The 13,726-nt window shown below is 48.4% G+C and overlaps 1 protein-coding gene across 1 annotated transcript in view; it reads left to right on the top strand.

Annotated features, from left to right (window-relative positions):
• Positions 1-13,726, top strand: part of LOC140417915 (uncharacterized) — a 67,581-nt gene that overhangs the window by 46,633 nt on the left and 7,222 nt on the right. Inside the window, 1 exon segment of the mRNA XM_072501348.1 lies at positions 6,139-6,427. Coding sequence (XP_072357449.1) covers positions 6,139-6,427 — 289 coding nt within the window.

Here is a 13,726-nt window from a genome sequence, read left to right as displayed (position 1 = left end):
CATCGTCCCAATTCGGGACATACACGTTTACCAACACCACCATCTCTCCCTGTAATTTGCCACTCACCATCACGTATCTGCCCCCGTTATCCGCCACTATAGTCTTTGCCTCGAACATTACCCGCTTCCCCACTAATATAGCCACCCCCCTGTTTTTCGCATCCAGCCCCGAATGGAACACCTGCCCTACCCATCCTTTGCGCAACCTAACCTGATCTATCAGTTTCAGGTGCGTTTCCTGTAACATGACCACATCTGCTTTAAGTTTCTTAAGGTGTGCGAGTACTCGTGCCCTCTTTATCGGCCCGTTAAGCCCCCTCACGTTCCACGTGATCAGCCGAGTTGGGGGGCTTCCCACCCCCCCCCCCTTGCCGGTTAGCCATCATCTTTTTCCAGCTTCTCACCCAGTTCCCACGCAGCTGTATTTCTCCCAGACGGTGCCCCCCCGCCCATCCTTTCCCGTACCCACTCCCCCCTTTCCCCAGCAGCAGCAACCCAGTAATTCCCCCCCCCCCCCCCCGCTAGACCCCCCGCTAGCGTAATTACTCCCCCCATGTTGCTCCCAGAAGTCAGCAAACTCTGGCTGACCTCGGCTTCCCCCCGTGATCACGGCTCGCCCCGTGCGGTGCCCCCTCCTTCCTGCTTCTCTATTCCCGCCATAATTATCATAGCGCGGGAACCAAGCCCGCGCCTCTCCCTCGGCCCCGCCTCCCATGGCCAACGCCCCATCTCCTCTCCCTCCCCACCTCCCCCCATCACCACCTGTGGGAGAAAGAAAAGTTACCATACCCCAGGATTAATCATACAATCCCTCTTCGCCCCCCCCCCACTCGTCCCACCACTTTGTCCAAACGTTCATTTTCGTAGTCCAATCATTCCAATTTTTCTTCTACAATAAAAGTCCACGCTTCATCCGCCGTCTCAAAGTAGTGGTGCCTCCCTTGATATGTGACCCACAGTCTTGCCGGTTGCAGCATTCCAAACTTTATCTTTTTTTTGTGAAGTACCGCTTTGGCCCGATTAAAGCTCGCCCTCCTTCTCGCCACCTCCGCACTCCAATCTTGATAGACGCGGATCACCGCGTTCTCCCATTTACTACACCGAGTTTTCTTCGCCCATCTAAGGACCATTTCTCTATCCTTAAAACAGAGAAATCTCACCACTATGGCTCTGGGAGCTTCTCCTGCTCTCGATCCTCGCACCATAACTCGGTATGCTCCCTCCACCTCCAACGGACCCGTCGGGGCCTCCACTCCCATTAACGAGTGCAGCATCGTGCTCACATATGCCCCGACGTCCGCCCCCTCCACACCTTCAGGAAGGCCAAGAATCCTCAAGTTGTTCCTCCTTGCGTTATTTTCCAGTGCCTCCAACCTCTCCACAGATCGTTTCTGGTGTGCCTCCTGTATCTCCGACTTCACCACCAGGCCCTGTATATCGTTTTCATTCTCTGCTGCTTTCGCCTTCACGACCCGAAGCTCCTGCTCCTGGGTCTTTTGTTCCTCTTTCAGCCCTTCAATCGCCTGTAATATCGGGGCCAACAACTCTCTCTTCATTTCCTTTTTTATCTCCTCCACGCAGCGTTTCAAAAACTCTTGTTGTTCAGGGCCCCATATGAAACTGCCACCTTCCGACGCCATCTTGGTTTCTGCTTGCCTTCCTTGCCGCTGCTCCAAAGGATCCGCTGCAATCCGGCCACTTTCCTCTCCTTTTTCCATCCGTGTCCAGGGGGAACACCCTTCTGGTTTACCGCACGGTGTTTTCAGCCGTTAAAATTGCCGTTGGGGCTCCTATCAAGAGCCCAAAAGTCCGTTTCACAGGGAGCTGCCGAAACGTGCGACTCAGCTGGTCATCGCCGCACCCGGAAGTCGAATAAATTAATACATTATCATCAGTATCTTTTCATGTGACATCATTAGCCTGTGGCAGTATTATTTGTTTTTTTAATTTTTAAAACTGGTTTAACAAATATGTGTGTACAAATAGTCCCAATCTACAAATTGCGTCAATCAGGTTTTTCTTCTGATTCTGGTTGATCTTGTTAGACCTTGCTGCTCAGAACTTATAGATTCAATGTTCTCCATGGCATTCTCATGCTCAGGAACTGCTGGACTATCTGAAGCTGCAGCTGATGTTGAATCTGACTTAGATTTGTCAACCATCACGTTGTTGTGAAAATCTTATCTGGTTTTCCAGAGTGCACGACGATTTCTTCATAAAACCAACCCCCCCCCCCCCTTTGTACATTGTAGGAACGAGGTGCTACTTCACGTACAATGGCTTTTCTCGCCCAATTGCCTAAATCTTCTACTCTCGCTACTCCGCGATGGTGAAGTTCTAGACACTCTTATTAAAGAACTGCTTTTGTTTTGCTTTAATGTTTTGCATTTCCTGCAGTACCACTGCATTCTCCTCTTTTCCAAGTATGGAAGTGTGGTACGCACCTTCTATTCATTAAAAAAAAAAATTAGAATACCAATTCATTTTTTCCAATTAAGGGGCAATTTAGCTTGGCCAATCCACCTACACTGCCCATCTTTGGGTTGTGGGGGCGAAACTGAAGCAAACATGGGGAGAATGTGCAAACTTCACACGGACAGTGACCCAGAGCTGGGATTCGAACCTGGGACCTCGGCGCGGTGAGGCAGCAGGGCTCACCCACTGTGCCACCGTGCTGTCTCAACCTTCTATTCATGAGTAACTGCTGGCGATCTACCATGTGACAATGGTAACTATTTGTAACGTGATTTTGTGAGATATGGATTAGATTGGCTGTCCATTGCTTTCTGTAATTATTTTACAATATGTACACTTTTTTCTATAAGATCTATGGGATCCATAGTGCCTATATGAGCATCACCATTTTTTTGTTTCACACATACCGTGGAATCTACCCCATTGATAGGTTCATTGATCCTCTTGATAACTTGTTATTTCGCATCTGATATGGGTGATAGAGTAGAAATGAGATTGACATGCAGATCTACATCTTCAGCAATTTCACTATCAATAGTTTGTATCAGTGCTTTAGATAATGCATCTTCTTTAAATTGTATCACATTGGTGAACGGTAGTGCACTAAAATCAGAGAACACATCGCTGAATTTGCTGATAATGTTCTCCGAATCGTTGGAGTATTGATCCAATCCTTTGTGGTTGCTATATACCAACTGTACTAGACCTAATTCTTCACAGGACTAATCACCTAATAATGAATCCAAGCCCTTGGATACAGTACAGAATGGAACTGGATAAACTGTTCTTCACCACCACACTCCGGTCACAAGCACCATTACATTTAATGTTTGAACCATTATAATATCTGATTTCTTCTAATCAGATGAATTTTTAGACTTTTAAAATCAGTCATGCTGATTAAATTGGCTTTGGCACCAGTGTCTAACTTCAATTGGACCACTGTACGGTTCACTTCAAGTGGTTGCAGCCATTTGTCCTCGTTTTATTTTAAATGAAGCATCAGTTTGCATTTTTTTAAGTGCTGGAGAATTTTCTGATGTCTCCAAAAAATTATTATGCTCTGTTATTACTGCAACAAGTAATGATGTTTCATCACTGGAGACTGTTTTCCACTGTGCTAACTGGTCGGGTTGAGTTTAAGAGTAACAATTCTGAGCAAAGTGATTTTTTTCCCTTTGCACCTGGAACCTTGGCAAACGCTGGGCACTGCCTTAATTTGTGCCTTTGACCACATCTTTTACACAAAAATACGTAGTCCTGATCTTTAACCAGTTTGTTGATGTGCGAGGAGCTGCAGGAACATTCCTGCCTTTTTTTGAAAGTTTCCCGCCTTTTTGGAAAAAGGGCGACAACCAGAGTGCTTTCATAGAATTTACAGTGCAAATTGAGGCCATTCGGCCCATCGAGTCTGCACCAGCCCCTGGTAAGAGAACACTACCTAAGCCGACACCTCCACCCAATCCCCGAACCAAGTAACCCCACCCCTTTTGGACACTAAGGGCAATTTAGCATAGCCAATCCACCTAACCTGCGCACCTTTGGACTGTGGGAGGAAACTGGAGCACCCGGAGGAAACTCACGCACACACGGGGAGAACGTGCAGACTCCACACAGACAGTGACCCAAGGTGGAAATCGAATCTGGGACCCTGGAGCTGTGAAGCAATTGTGCTAACCACTCTGCTACCGTGCCACCCAAGAAGACGCTGCCATTACTGAGAAACATTTTAGAATGTTGTGCTGCTAGCTCCTCAGCCTGACAAATCTTAACCTTGTGTTCCAAAGACAGCTCAGATTCCCTCAGCAACCGTTCCCTCAGCTTATTGTCATTCATACCAAACACAATTTGGTCCTGAATCAAGGAAGAGTCGATCGCAGAAAAATTACAGGTTTTAGCTTTTAACTTTAAATCAGTGATTAAATGATCTCTGGACTTTTCTGACTTCTGTAAACGTGATCTAAACACAAAGTTCATTCTTTCTGGGGGTCAAATGTTCATCAGATGTTCAAATTACTTGGTTAAAGTTTTTACTATCTTCAATGTTTGCAAATTTAAACGTATTAAACACACCAATTGCTTCGGGCCTGCCCCTGTTAGGTACATTGCTACATTATGCGAATGTTTGATCTCCTAAATTTACCGCCATAAGAAACCGATTACATTGTTGTTTAAACACATAACAGTTGCTGTCCACATTACCATGAGACCCTGAGACTCATTGGTGGCTTCAACAAATCCATGTTGTTAATTCTTGCAGTCTACAAAATCTTCAAATCTCTGTGGACCTCCTGGCAGGCAGATATATTTTTCTCAGCGTTTAATACCAACCAGCCCTGGTACCATGTAATGTTCTTGTCGGATGGCCTGATTTACATTAAAAGAACACTAGTAGCTAAAGTTATGAATGATCTATTAACATTAACTGTGGGTCAAATATATACAAAACAACAGATGAATAACAATATGAACATGCACAAGCAACCTCTCTCCCAGCTCCCTCGTCAGTCTGAGGTCACCTGACTCTAACATTCACTTATATACTAATGAGACTCCTACTGGTCAGTCGGTGAATTACAACGTAACCATGACATCACTACAGTCACTACGGGAAAAAAACACTGAGGCATTGAAGAGGGAGCAGAGAGGATTTATAATGATGAAAAACCTCAATCAGGTCCTGCTCAGCCGTCTCTGCTCTAAAGAAAACAACCTGAGCCTATCTAAACTCTCTTCATAGTTCATATGCTCCATCCCAGGCAACATCCTGGTAAATCATCTCTGTACCCTCTCCAGTGCAAACACATGCTTCCTATAGTGAGGCAACCAGAATTACTCATAGTACTCCAGCTGTGGCCTAACCAAAGTTTTGTACAGCTCCAAGATAAATTCCCTGCTCTTAAATATTCCAATTAAGGTGCAATTTAGCATAGCCAATCCACCTACCCTGCACATCTTTGGATTGTGGGGGTGAGACCCACACAGACACAGGGAGACTGTGTAAACTCCACAAGGACAGTAACCCAGGGCTGGGATCAAACTGTGTCCTCGGCGGCGTGAGGCAGTTAATCTATGCCACAACATCCTCTGAGCTTCCTAATGTCCTGCCATTCATTGAAAACTCCCTTGTCTTTTCACTCCACCCAAAGTGCATTGCTGCACACTTTTCAGGGTTAGATTCCATCTACCACTGATCTGCCCATCTGATCAACATATCAGGAAATGATTGACAGGCTTGGTCCTTTGTGGAAAGAAAACAGAAGGGGATTACTATTGGAGGTGTTTAAAGTGATGAAAGATGACTTCTGGTGATGGTGATGTGCTGAGCGGCGCACCTCAGGTGGCTCTCCTCCGAGCCAGAGTCAAAGAGGCATTTTTTGGCGTATTTTGCCCAAAAGATCGATAGCAAAGTAACCCCAAAGGAGGAAAGAAAGGGCCGCACGAGGGCCTAGTGGCTAGCACTGCAGCCTCACGGCGCCGAGGTCCCTGGTTCGATCCCGGCTCTGGGTCACTGTCCGTGTGGAGTTTGCACATTCTCCCCGTGTCTGCGTGGGTTTTGCCCCCACAACTCAAAGATGTGCGGGGTAGGTGGATTGGCCACGCTAAATTGCCCCTTAATTGGAAAATATGAATTGGGTACTCTAAATTTTTTTTTTTTTAAAGGAGGAATGAAAACAGCCGCAAAAGAAATGCCAGCAAACGGGAGCTCGAGGGGCCGAAAGGATGGCAGAAGTGGAGGATAGTGCCACGGAAAACAAACAGATGTAGCGGCGAACTCACAAGGCGAGGGGGCCCGGCCTACCCAAGAGAGAGGGAGAACATCGACCCGAGCACCAGCCTTACCTCGCCACCTGGAGATGGATGGAAGACCTTCCTCAAGAAGGAACTGGCCACCATGAAAGAGACAATCAGAATCGAAATCCAGGTGGAGGTCAAGGCGGTGGTGACAGAGGCAATGGTCACCTTACAAAAAATAATCAACAGGTTGTGGAAGGAGGTCGGAGGGGACGATCCATGATCCATGACCTGGACAGAGCCTTGTCAGACCAGGATTGTCGCTCTGGAAGCAGAAGTCAAAAGGTTGGGGGCAGCCCAAGGGAATGTCAAGGATCAGGAGACAGGTCGTGATGACAGAATGTTCGGATTATGGGCCTGCCAGAAGGCATCGAGGGTAGAGACCCGACCGGTTATATCGGCCAAATGCTGGGCAACCTAGTCGGGAGACAGCTTCTCCAACACCCCAGAACTCGATAGGGCACACAGGTTGCTCAGACCGAAGCCCAAGGCGGCGGAGCAGCCGAGAGCGATCATCGCGAAGCTGCACTGATATCAGGGCTGGGAGAGGATCCTGCGGTGGGAAAGACAGTCTTGAGTGAGCACCTGGGAAGGACACAAAATCCGAATTTAGCAGGACACTGGGGCAGATCTGGCAAAATGAAGGACCGGGTTCAACCAGGCAAAGTCAGCGCTTTACAATAATGGGGTGCGATTTGGCATGCTATTCCCAGCCAGACTCTGGGTCACATACCAGAACAAAGAGCACTACTTAAATACCCCGGCAGAGGCAAATGATTATGTGCAGGCCAACGGCCTAGACAAAGGGCAGGCAGCGATGAAGGTGGATCAAAGTGTGCCTTTAAGAAAAGTGTTGTCTTATCACATGGCTTGTAGCACGGTTTCAGTGATGTAATTTGTGGGTGGAGCTAGGATGTGGCTGGCAGGTGAGAGACGGTTTAGTGTTTTGGTTTCAGTTTCGGTTTTGTTGCTTTGGACTGCAGAAGTAAAAAAAACAGTGCTTCTCTGTTTTTATTTTGAAGCTGTCCCAGTGAACTGAAAACACATTGGGTGTGGCAAACTGCCTCGGTAACTTTAAAGATAGAGTTGCTTTCTGGAAGTAGTTTGGAATCTGCTGGTTATAGGCTGGATCAGATTCTCAGGGAAAGGACCAGTCCCAGTCAAGTGAGAATACAGTGTGTTGGGCCACGCCCTTGAAAGGGGTTTTGGTTTATTGGATTTTGTTATTGAATTGGAACAGTTAAGGGGGAATTCATTAAAAGTTATTTACATAGCTTACATTAGCTGTTGTGTGTTTTTTCATGTTTGTAATTGATATATTCTTGACAACTGTTTCATATATCTTCACTACATTCTTATAATAAACTTTGTTTCGATGAATACGCAGAGGAAGTCTGATGAATCACACCTGAAGTGAAGGCTCCTATGCTCATCCTAGCCACATTCAACATAAAAGTTATAAGTCAGGTGAGCTTCATAATACACTTTGGAGTTTCTAAGCCCTGGCACATAACAGGAGGAAGATCACAAAAGAAACAGAGACTTGCCCGGGACTGTACTGCCTAGTTCTGATCAAAAAGACTGGGTCACAGGATAGAGTTAGGACAGTGAAATGCAAGTGAGGGTACAGGCAGAGAAATCATGCAGTCAGCGGGCATAAGTAAGGGGCTAGACCAGCCCCGGGAGGGGATCCACCACACCAGCATGGACAGCTAGCAAAGGTGCACCTTTCGGCATGAAGAGAGCGCCTGGCCAGAGGTAAGGGGCACAAAGGGACAGATGGAGGACCACATGGGGCGGGGAGGGGGGGGCGAGGAGGGGGAGATGCTTGTGGTGGGAGGGAGACAGGGTGGGCGTGGGTGGGGGGGGGGGGGGGGGAAGAAACACGTAAGAAACAGGACGGGAAAAAAAGAGTTCGTTCTCGGATTGACTGCGACAGATAGGGAGCAGGCCAAGAAACAAAATGGCGCCGCAAACAGCCACTTTGGAGGGCCCCTAAACAAAGGGAAACCCCAGAGTGCAGGGTGCACTCATGTGGCATACACACGGTAGGTAGCTATGTTGGGCGCCCCCTGGACAAAGAGAAACCCCGGAGCACAGGGTCCCAGCCTCATGGTGAGAACGGCGGCCATGGCCATTTTGGACGGCCCCCTAAGAAAGGGAAACCTAAGAGTGCAGGGGCGCACCCGCGTGGTGTACACACAGTTGATGGCCATGTTTTAAAAAAATTAATTTAGAGTACCCAATTATTTTTTTTCCAATGTTAAGGGGCAATTTAGTGTGGCAAATCCACCTACCCAGCACATCTTTGGGTTGTGGGGGTGAAACCCACGCAGACACGGGGAGAATGTGTAAACTCCACACGGACAGTGACCCGGGGCCGGGATTCGAACCCGGGTCCTCAGCGCCACAGTCCCACTGCTAACCACTGTGCCACATGCCACCCTTTGGTGGCCATGTTGAGTGCTCCCTGGACAAAGGAAAACTCCGGAGTGCAGAGACCTGGCCTCATGGTGAGAACACCGTGGCCATTTTGGACAGCCCACTTATAAGGGGAAACCCTGGAGTGCAGGGGCGCGTCTACCAGGTAACTATGGTTGAACCCGCAGGAATGGCGGGACAGAAACCCCCCCACTGTCGCCACTCCTGTTCACCCTAGCAAAACCTGGAAGGGCATCCAAAGAGGAGGCAGAGAGCACATAATCTCACTCTATGAGGATGATCTGCTCCTCTACGTCTCGGACCCACAGAACAGCCTGAAAGCAATCATGCAGCTCCTGAAAGAGTTTGGAGCCTTCTCGGGCATGAGCGAGGCTTTCCCGGTAAACCCAAACGGGGTAGGGACAGAACTGGAGGGCTTATCCATTGAAACCAGCCCCCCAAAAATGTCACTACCTGGGCATCCAGATAGCCCATGACTGACACGGATCCACAAGTGGAATCTGACCAGCCTGGCGGAGGAAGTAATGGATCTACAGAGAGATGAGATGAGATACACTCCCGCTATCCCTGCCGGGGGGGGGGGGGGGGGGGGGCGTGGGGGGGTACAGTCGATCAAAATGAACCAACTGCCAAGGTTCTTCTTCCTGTTCGGAGCCATACCGATCTTCATCCCCAAGGCCTTCTTCCATAACATCGTCAAAATGATCATGGCCCTTTTTTTGGGGGCGGGGGGGGAACCCAAGGATCCCAAAATAGACACTTCAAAGGAGGTAAAATATGGCTGGTCTGGCCCAGCCGAGTCTATAATACTACCACTGGGCAGCTATGGCGGAGAGGGTGAGGGGATGGATACGTGAACCCAATATGGAATGGGTGAGGATGAAGGGGTCTTCCTGCAAGGGAATGACCCTCTGGGCCCATGCCATGGCAGCGTTCCCATCCCGCCCCGACAAAATACACATCCTGCCCAGTGGTGGTGGTAGCCACATTAAAGACATGGGAACAGATGAGGCAACATTTTGGTCTAACTGAGATGTCCCCCATGGTCCCCATCTGCGGATACCACAAATTCCCACCAGCCATGCTCGACACCACCTTCAAAAAATGGAGACAGAATGGGGGGGACGCTAACAGTCAGGGACTTCTACAAAGGGGACAGACTAGCGACACTGGGTGAACTGACGGAAGGCATGGAACCACCGACAGGACAGGAACTCCGACACCTCCAAATCAAACACTTTCTCCGCAAGGAGATGGCAAGATACCCCAGGGCCCCGAGAGACATACTATTAGAGGAACTGATAAACATGGACAGTAAGGAGGGGGAAACTGTGGGAACAATAAACATCTAAGGACGGTTACTGGATAGGGCAAAATTACCACTGAAGGAAGCCAGACGAAAATGGGAGGACGAATTGGCGACGGAAGTGAGTTGGAATCTCTGGAGCGAAGCACTGAGCCAACTCCACCTCCTCCTTGGCAAGGCTCAGCCTCATGCAGTTGAAACTGGTGCACAGAGCACATCTAACTGTCATAATATAAACCAGTATATCATGGTGCAGACACACATTGATGGACACACAGTGGGACCAATCAACATACTCAACACCGCAGCCAATCACCAGTGAGAGCACATGCACTATAAAGACAGGGGGCATCAGAGTTCCCGCTCATTTGAGTAGCAGCTAGCTACAAGCATAGATCTCACAGCCTGCAACACAGACATTCACCATGTGCTGAGTGCATCAACTGGTTAGGACAAGGCAAAGGTCTTTAGTTAAAGCTAGTATCGTATTTATCCACAGTTCAAATATGTTTAAATAGTTAACCTTTGAATAAAATAGTGTTGCACTACTTCAAGTGTTGGTGACCAATATGTGATCCAGAACACCCAACACATCATGATACCAGGAGTGGTTGCATACTAGCACTTCTTAGACCTACCTGCAAGTGATCTGCCTTCCGCCAGCATTCCGTCATCCTGCAACATGGACAACATCAGCCCGCCGCCGCCGCTCCGCATCGCCGGCAACCTCGGGGCCAACTGGAAGATTTTCAAAAAGCGCTTCCAGCTCTTCCTCGAAGCCACGGACAGGGAGGGTGCCTCGTACACCAGAAAGATTGCTCTTCTCCTCTCCACGACCGGGACCACATTTTCAACTCTCTCACCTTTGCAGATGCCTAAGACAAGACAAAGTTCAAGACAGTTCTCCTCAAATTTGACACTCACTGCAGCGTAGAGGTGAATGAAAGTTTTGAACGCTACATGTTCCAGCAGCGTTTGCAGGGTAAGGACAAACCTTTCCAATCCTTTCTAACGCACCTCCACATCCTTGCGAAATCTTGCAGCTACAGGCCCACCTCCGACTCCATGACATGCGACAGATCGTTTTCGGTGTTCAGTCGAACCCCCTACGTCAGCAGCTCCTCAAAGTAAAGCAACTCACCCTAGCGACCGCCATCGAGACCTGTGTCCTACATGATAATGACACCAGTTGGTACTCCCATATACAAGCGGCAGAAACGGCGTGGCTAGGTCCCCACGAGGCGGAACGGGTCCAGGTGATTGAGCACCTCCAGGGCCTCAGCCTGGATGAGGTCGGTCATTTCGCACGCTTTTCACAGACTCCCAGGCTTGTACGCACCAAACGAGGGGACGGCGACGTGGGGGAACGTAATGCGCAGGCGCGCACCACGCATGACTGCACCGCGCATGCGCGGTGGTGCAGCGAACGTGCTGACGTCACAACATGTGGCAACTGTGGCTCCGCCCATTTAAAACGGCAATGCCCCGCAAAATCTCGACAATGCCTCCAATGTGGCAGACTTGGCCACTATGCTGCCTGCTGTCGAGCAGCTCAGCCTTTCAATTCATATCGCTTCAGCCAGCCTCGCAGGAATGTTCGGGCAATTCAACCCACGGTCACCGAGTCCGATGCGGACCTCCCACACAGCAGTGACACCGAGGACCCGAAGGCACCTTTTCGAGTTGGTGTCGTAACGAAAAAAAGGCTGTCCCCTAAGCAAAGACACCAGCCGCTGTCGGTATACAGCATCGATCCAGACGATGAGTGGTGTGCCACCCTGACGGTCAACCAGAATTCGTCACCCACCTCAGAGATTTAATTTGTAAACTTTGTGCACTAATGGACTCTCTGATCTGTTCTGTTCTTCCGTTTAATCGTTCAAGTGGTTTGTATATAGTGTTCATCTCGTTATTTGTGTGACACACTGTTTTTTCTGCACCAGGCACCTTCCCATGTAAATAGCTTAGTTTTCTGTACATAGTCCTGTAAATATTTCACACATACATAGTCAGGAACATTCACCACACACTATTTATTGTCACGCAGGCACATTTTTTTTATATAAAAGGGGGGATGTTGTAATATACACCAGTAAATCATGGTGCATACACACACTGATGGACACACAGTGGGACCAATCAACATACACAACACCGCAGCCAATCACCAGTGAGAGCACACACACTATAAAGACAGGGGGCATCAGAGTTCCTGCTCATTCGAGTAGCAGCTAGCTAGGAGCATAGAGCTCACAGCCTGCAACACAGACATTCACCATGTGCTGAGTGCATCAACTGGTTAGGACAAGGCAAAGGTCTTTAGTTAAAGCTAGTATCATATTTACCCACAGTTCAAGTATGTTTAAATAGTTAACCTTTGAATAAAATAGTGTTGCACTACTTCAAGTGTTGGTGACCTGTATGTGATCCAGATCACCCAACACATCACTAACCAGAACCCAAATTAATTGGTTCTTCCCAGAGGTGGAGGATAAATGTGAACTGTGCCATGGAGGCCTGGCCAACCACACCCACATATTCTGGGCTTGCCCCGCAACTTCAAGGGTTCTGGACAGCCATGTCTAAGGTTGTGGGGGTGAGGGTCGAGCCGTGCCAGAGAGTGGCTACTTTGGGGTATCGGAGCAGCCAGAGCTACACATGGGGAAGGGGGCCGACGCCCTTGCTTTCTCTTCCCTGATCGCACATCGGAGAATCCTGCTCGGCTGGCGATCAGCAGCACCACCCACAACTGCAGACTGGCTGGCAGACCTGGAGGAATTTCTCCACCTGGATTTTAAATTAATTTCAATTTCATTTACACCTATCAGGATCTTCCCACCTAAAACCAATCCATCTTCCCATCTGACTTCCAGATTTTAACATGATTGCCCAAATGAAAACCATCCTGATTCAGCTCACCTCCTCCACACAAACTGCAAAAGTCTTTGAGATGAGTTGTTAATTTGTACTTTGTGTTGTTCTGAATGATGACAGTATTAAGCCTCTCCCTAACCTGTCCTAACCTTTCTGCTGGTTCATTTAATGAAACCTGTTCTAATGGTGACAGTGACACTGGGATTGATATCCAAAGTTAACTATTTACTGAAGAAACAAGCACAATCATTACACTGAGTCATTTCCTTAAATAATCCCTGCTGTCTGTCCTGAATGAATTCATTTCATAGTCATAGCGTCGTAGAGTTTTACAGCAAAGAAAGAGGCCCTTCGGCCCATCACCGGTCATCGAGCACCAATCAATTCTAATCCTATTTTCCACCACTTGGTCCATTGCCTTGTATGGTTATGGTGTTTCAAGTAGTCATCTGAATGCTTCTTAAATGTTGTGAGGGTTCTGCCTCTACCAACCTCTGAGGCAGACTGTTCCAGATTCCCACCACCCTCTGGATGAAATAGATTTTCCTCAATTTCCCTCTACATCTCCTGCCCCATACCTTAAATCTACGGCCCCTGGTTATACACCCCTCGACTGAGGGGGAAAGTTCTTTCCTATCCATGTCCCTTGTGAGCTTTACAACTCAATCAGGTTCCCCCCTCAGCCTCCTTTGCTCTAAGGAAAACAGCCCCAGTCCATCACACGAACTTGCCTCTCATCCATTGACTCCATCGATACCTCCCGCTGCCTGGGGAAAGCGGGCAGCATAATCAAAGTTCCCTCCCACCCGGCTTACTCACTCTTCCAACTTCTTC

The sequence above is a fragment of the Scyliorhinus torazame genome, chromosome 5 (assembly GCF_047496885.1).
Source record: "Scyliorhinus torazame isolate Kashiwa2021f chromosome 5, sScyTor2.1, whole genome shotgun sequence".
In the NCBI taxonomy this organism is placed as follows: domain Eukaryota; kingdom Metazoa; phylum Chordata; class Chondrichthyes; order Carcharhiniformes; family Scyliorhinidae; genus Scyliorhinus; species Scyliorhinus torazame.
Note: the sequence above shows the minus strand (reverse complement) of the source record. Positions and strands in the feature narration are given on the sequence as shown.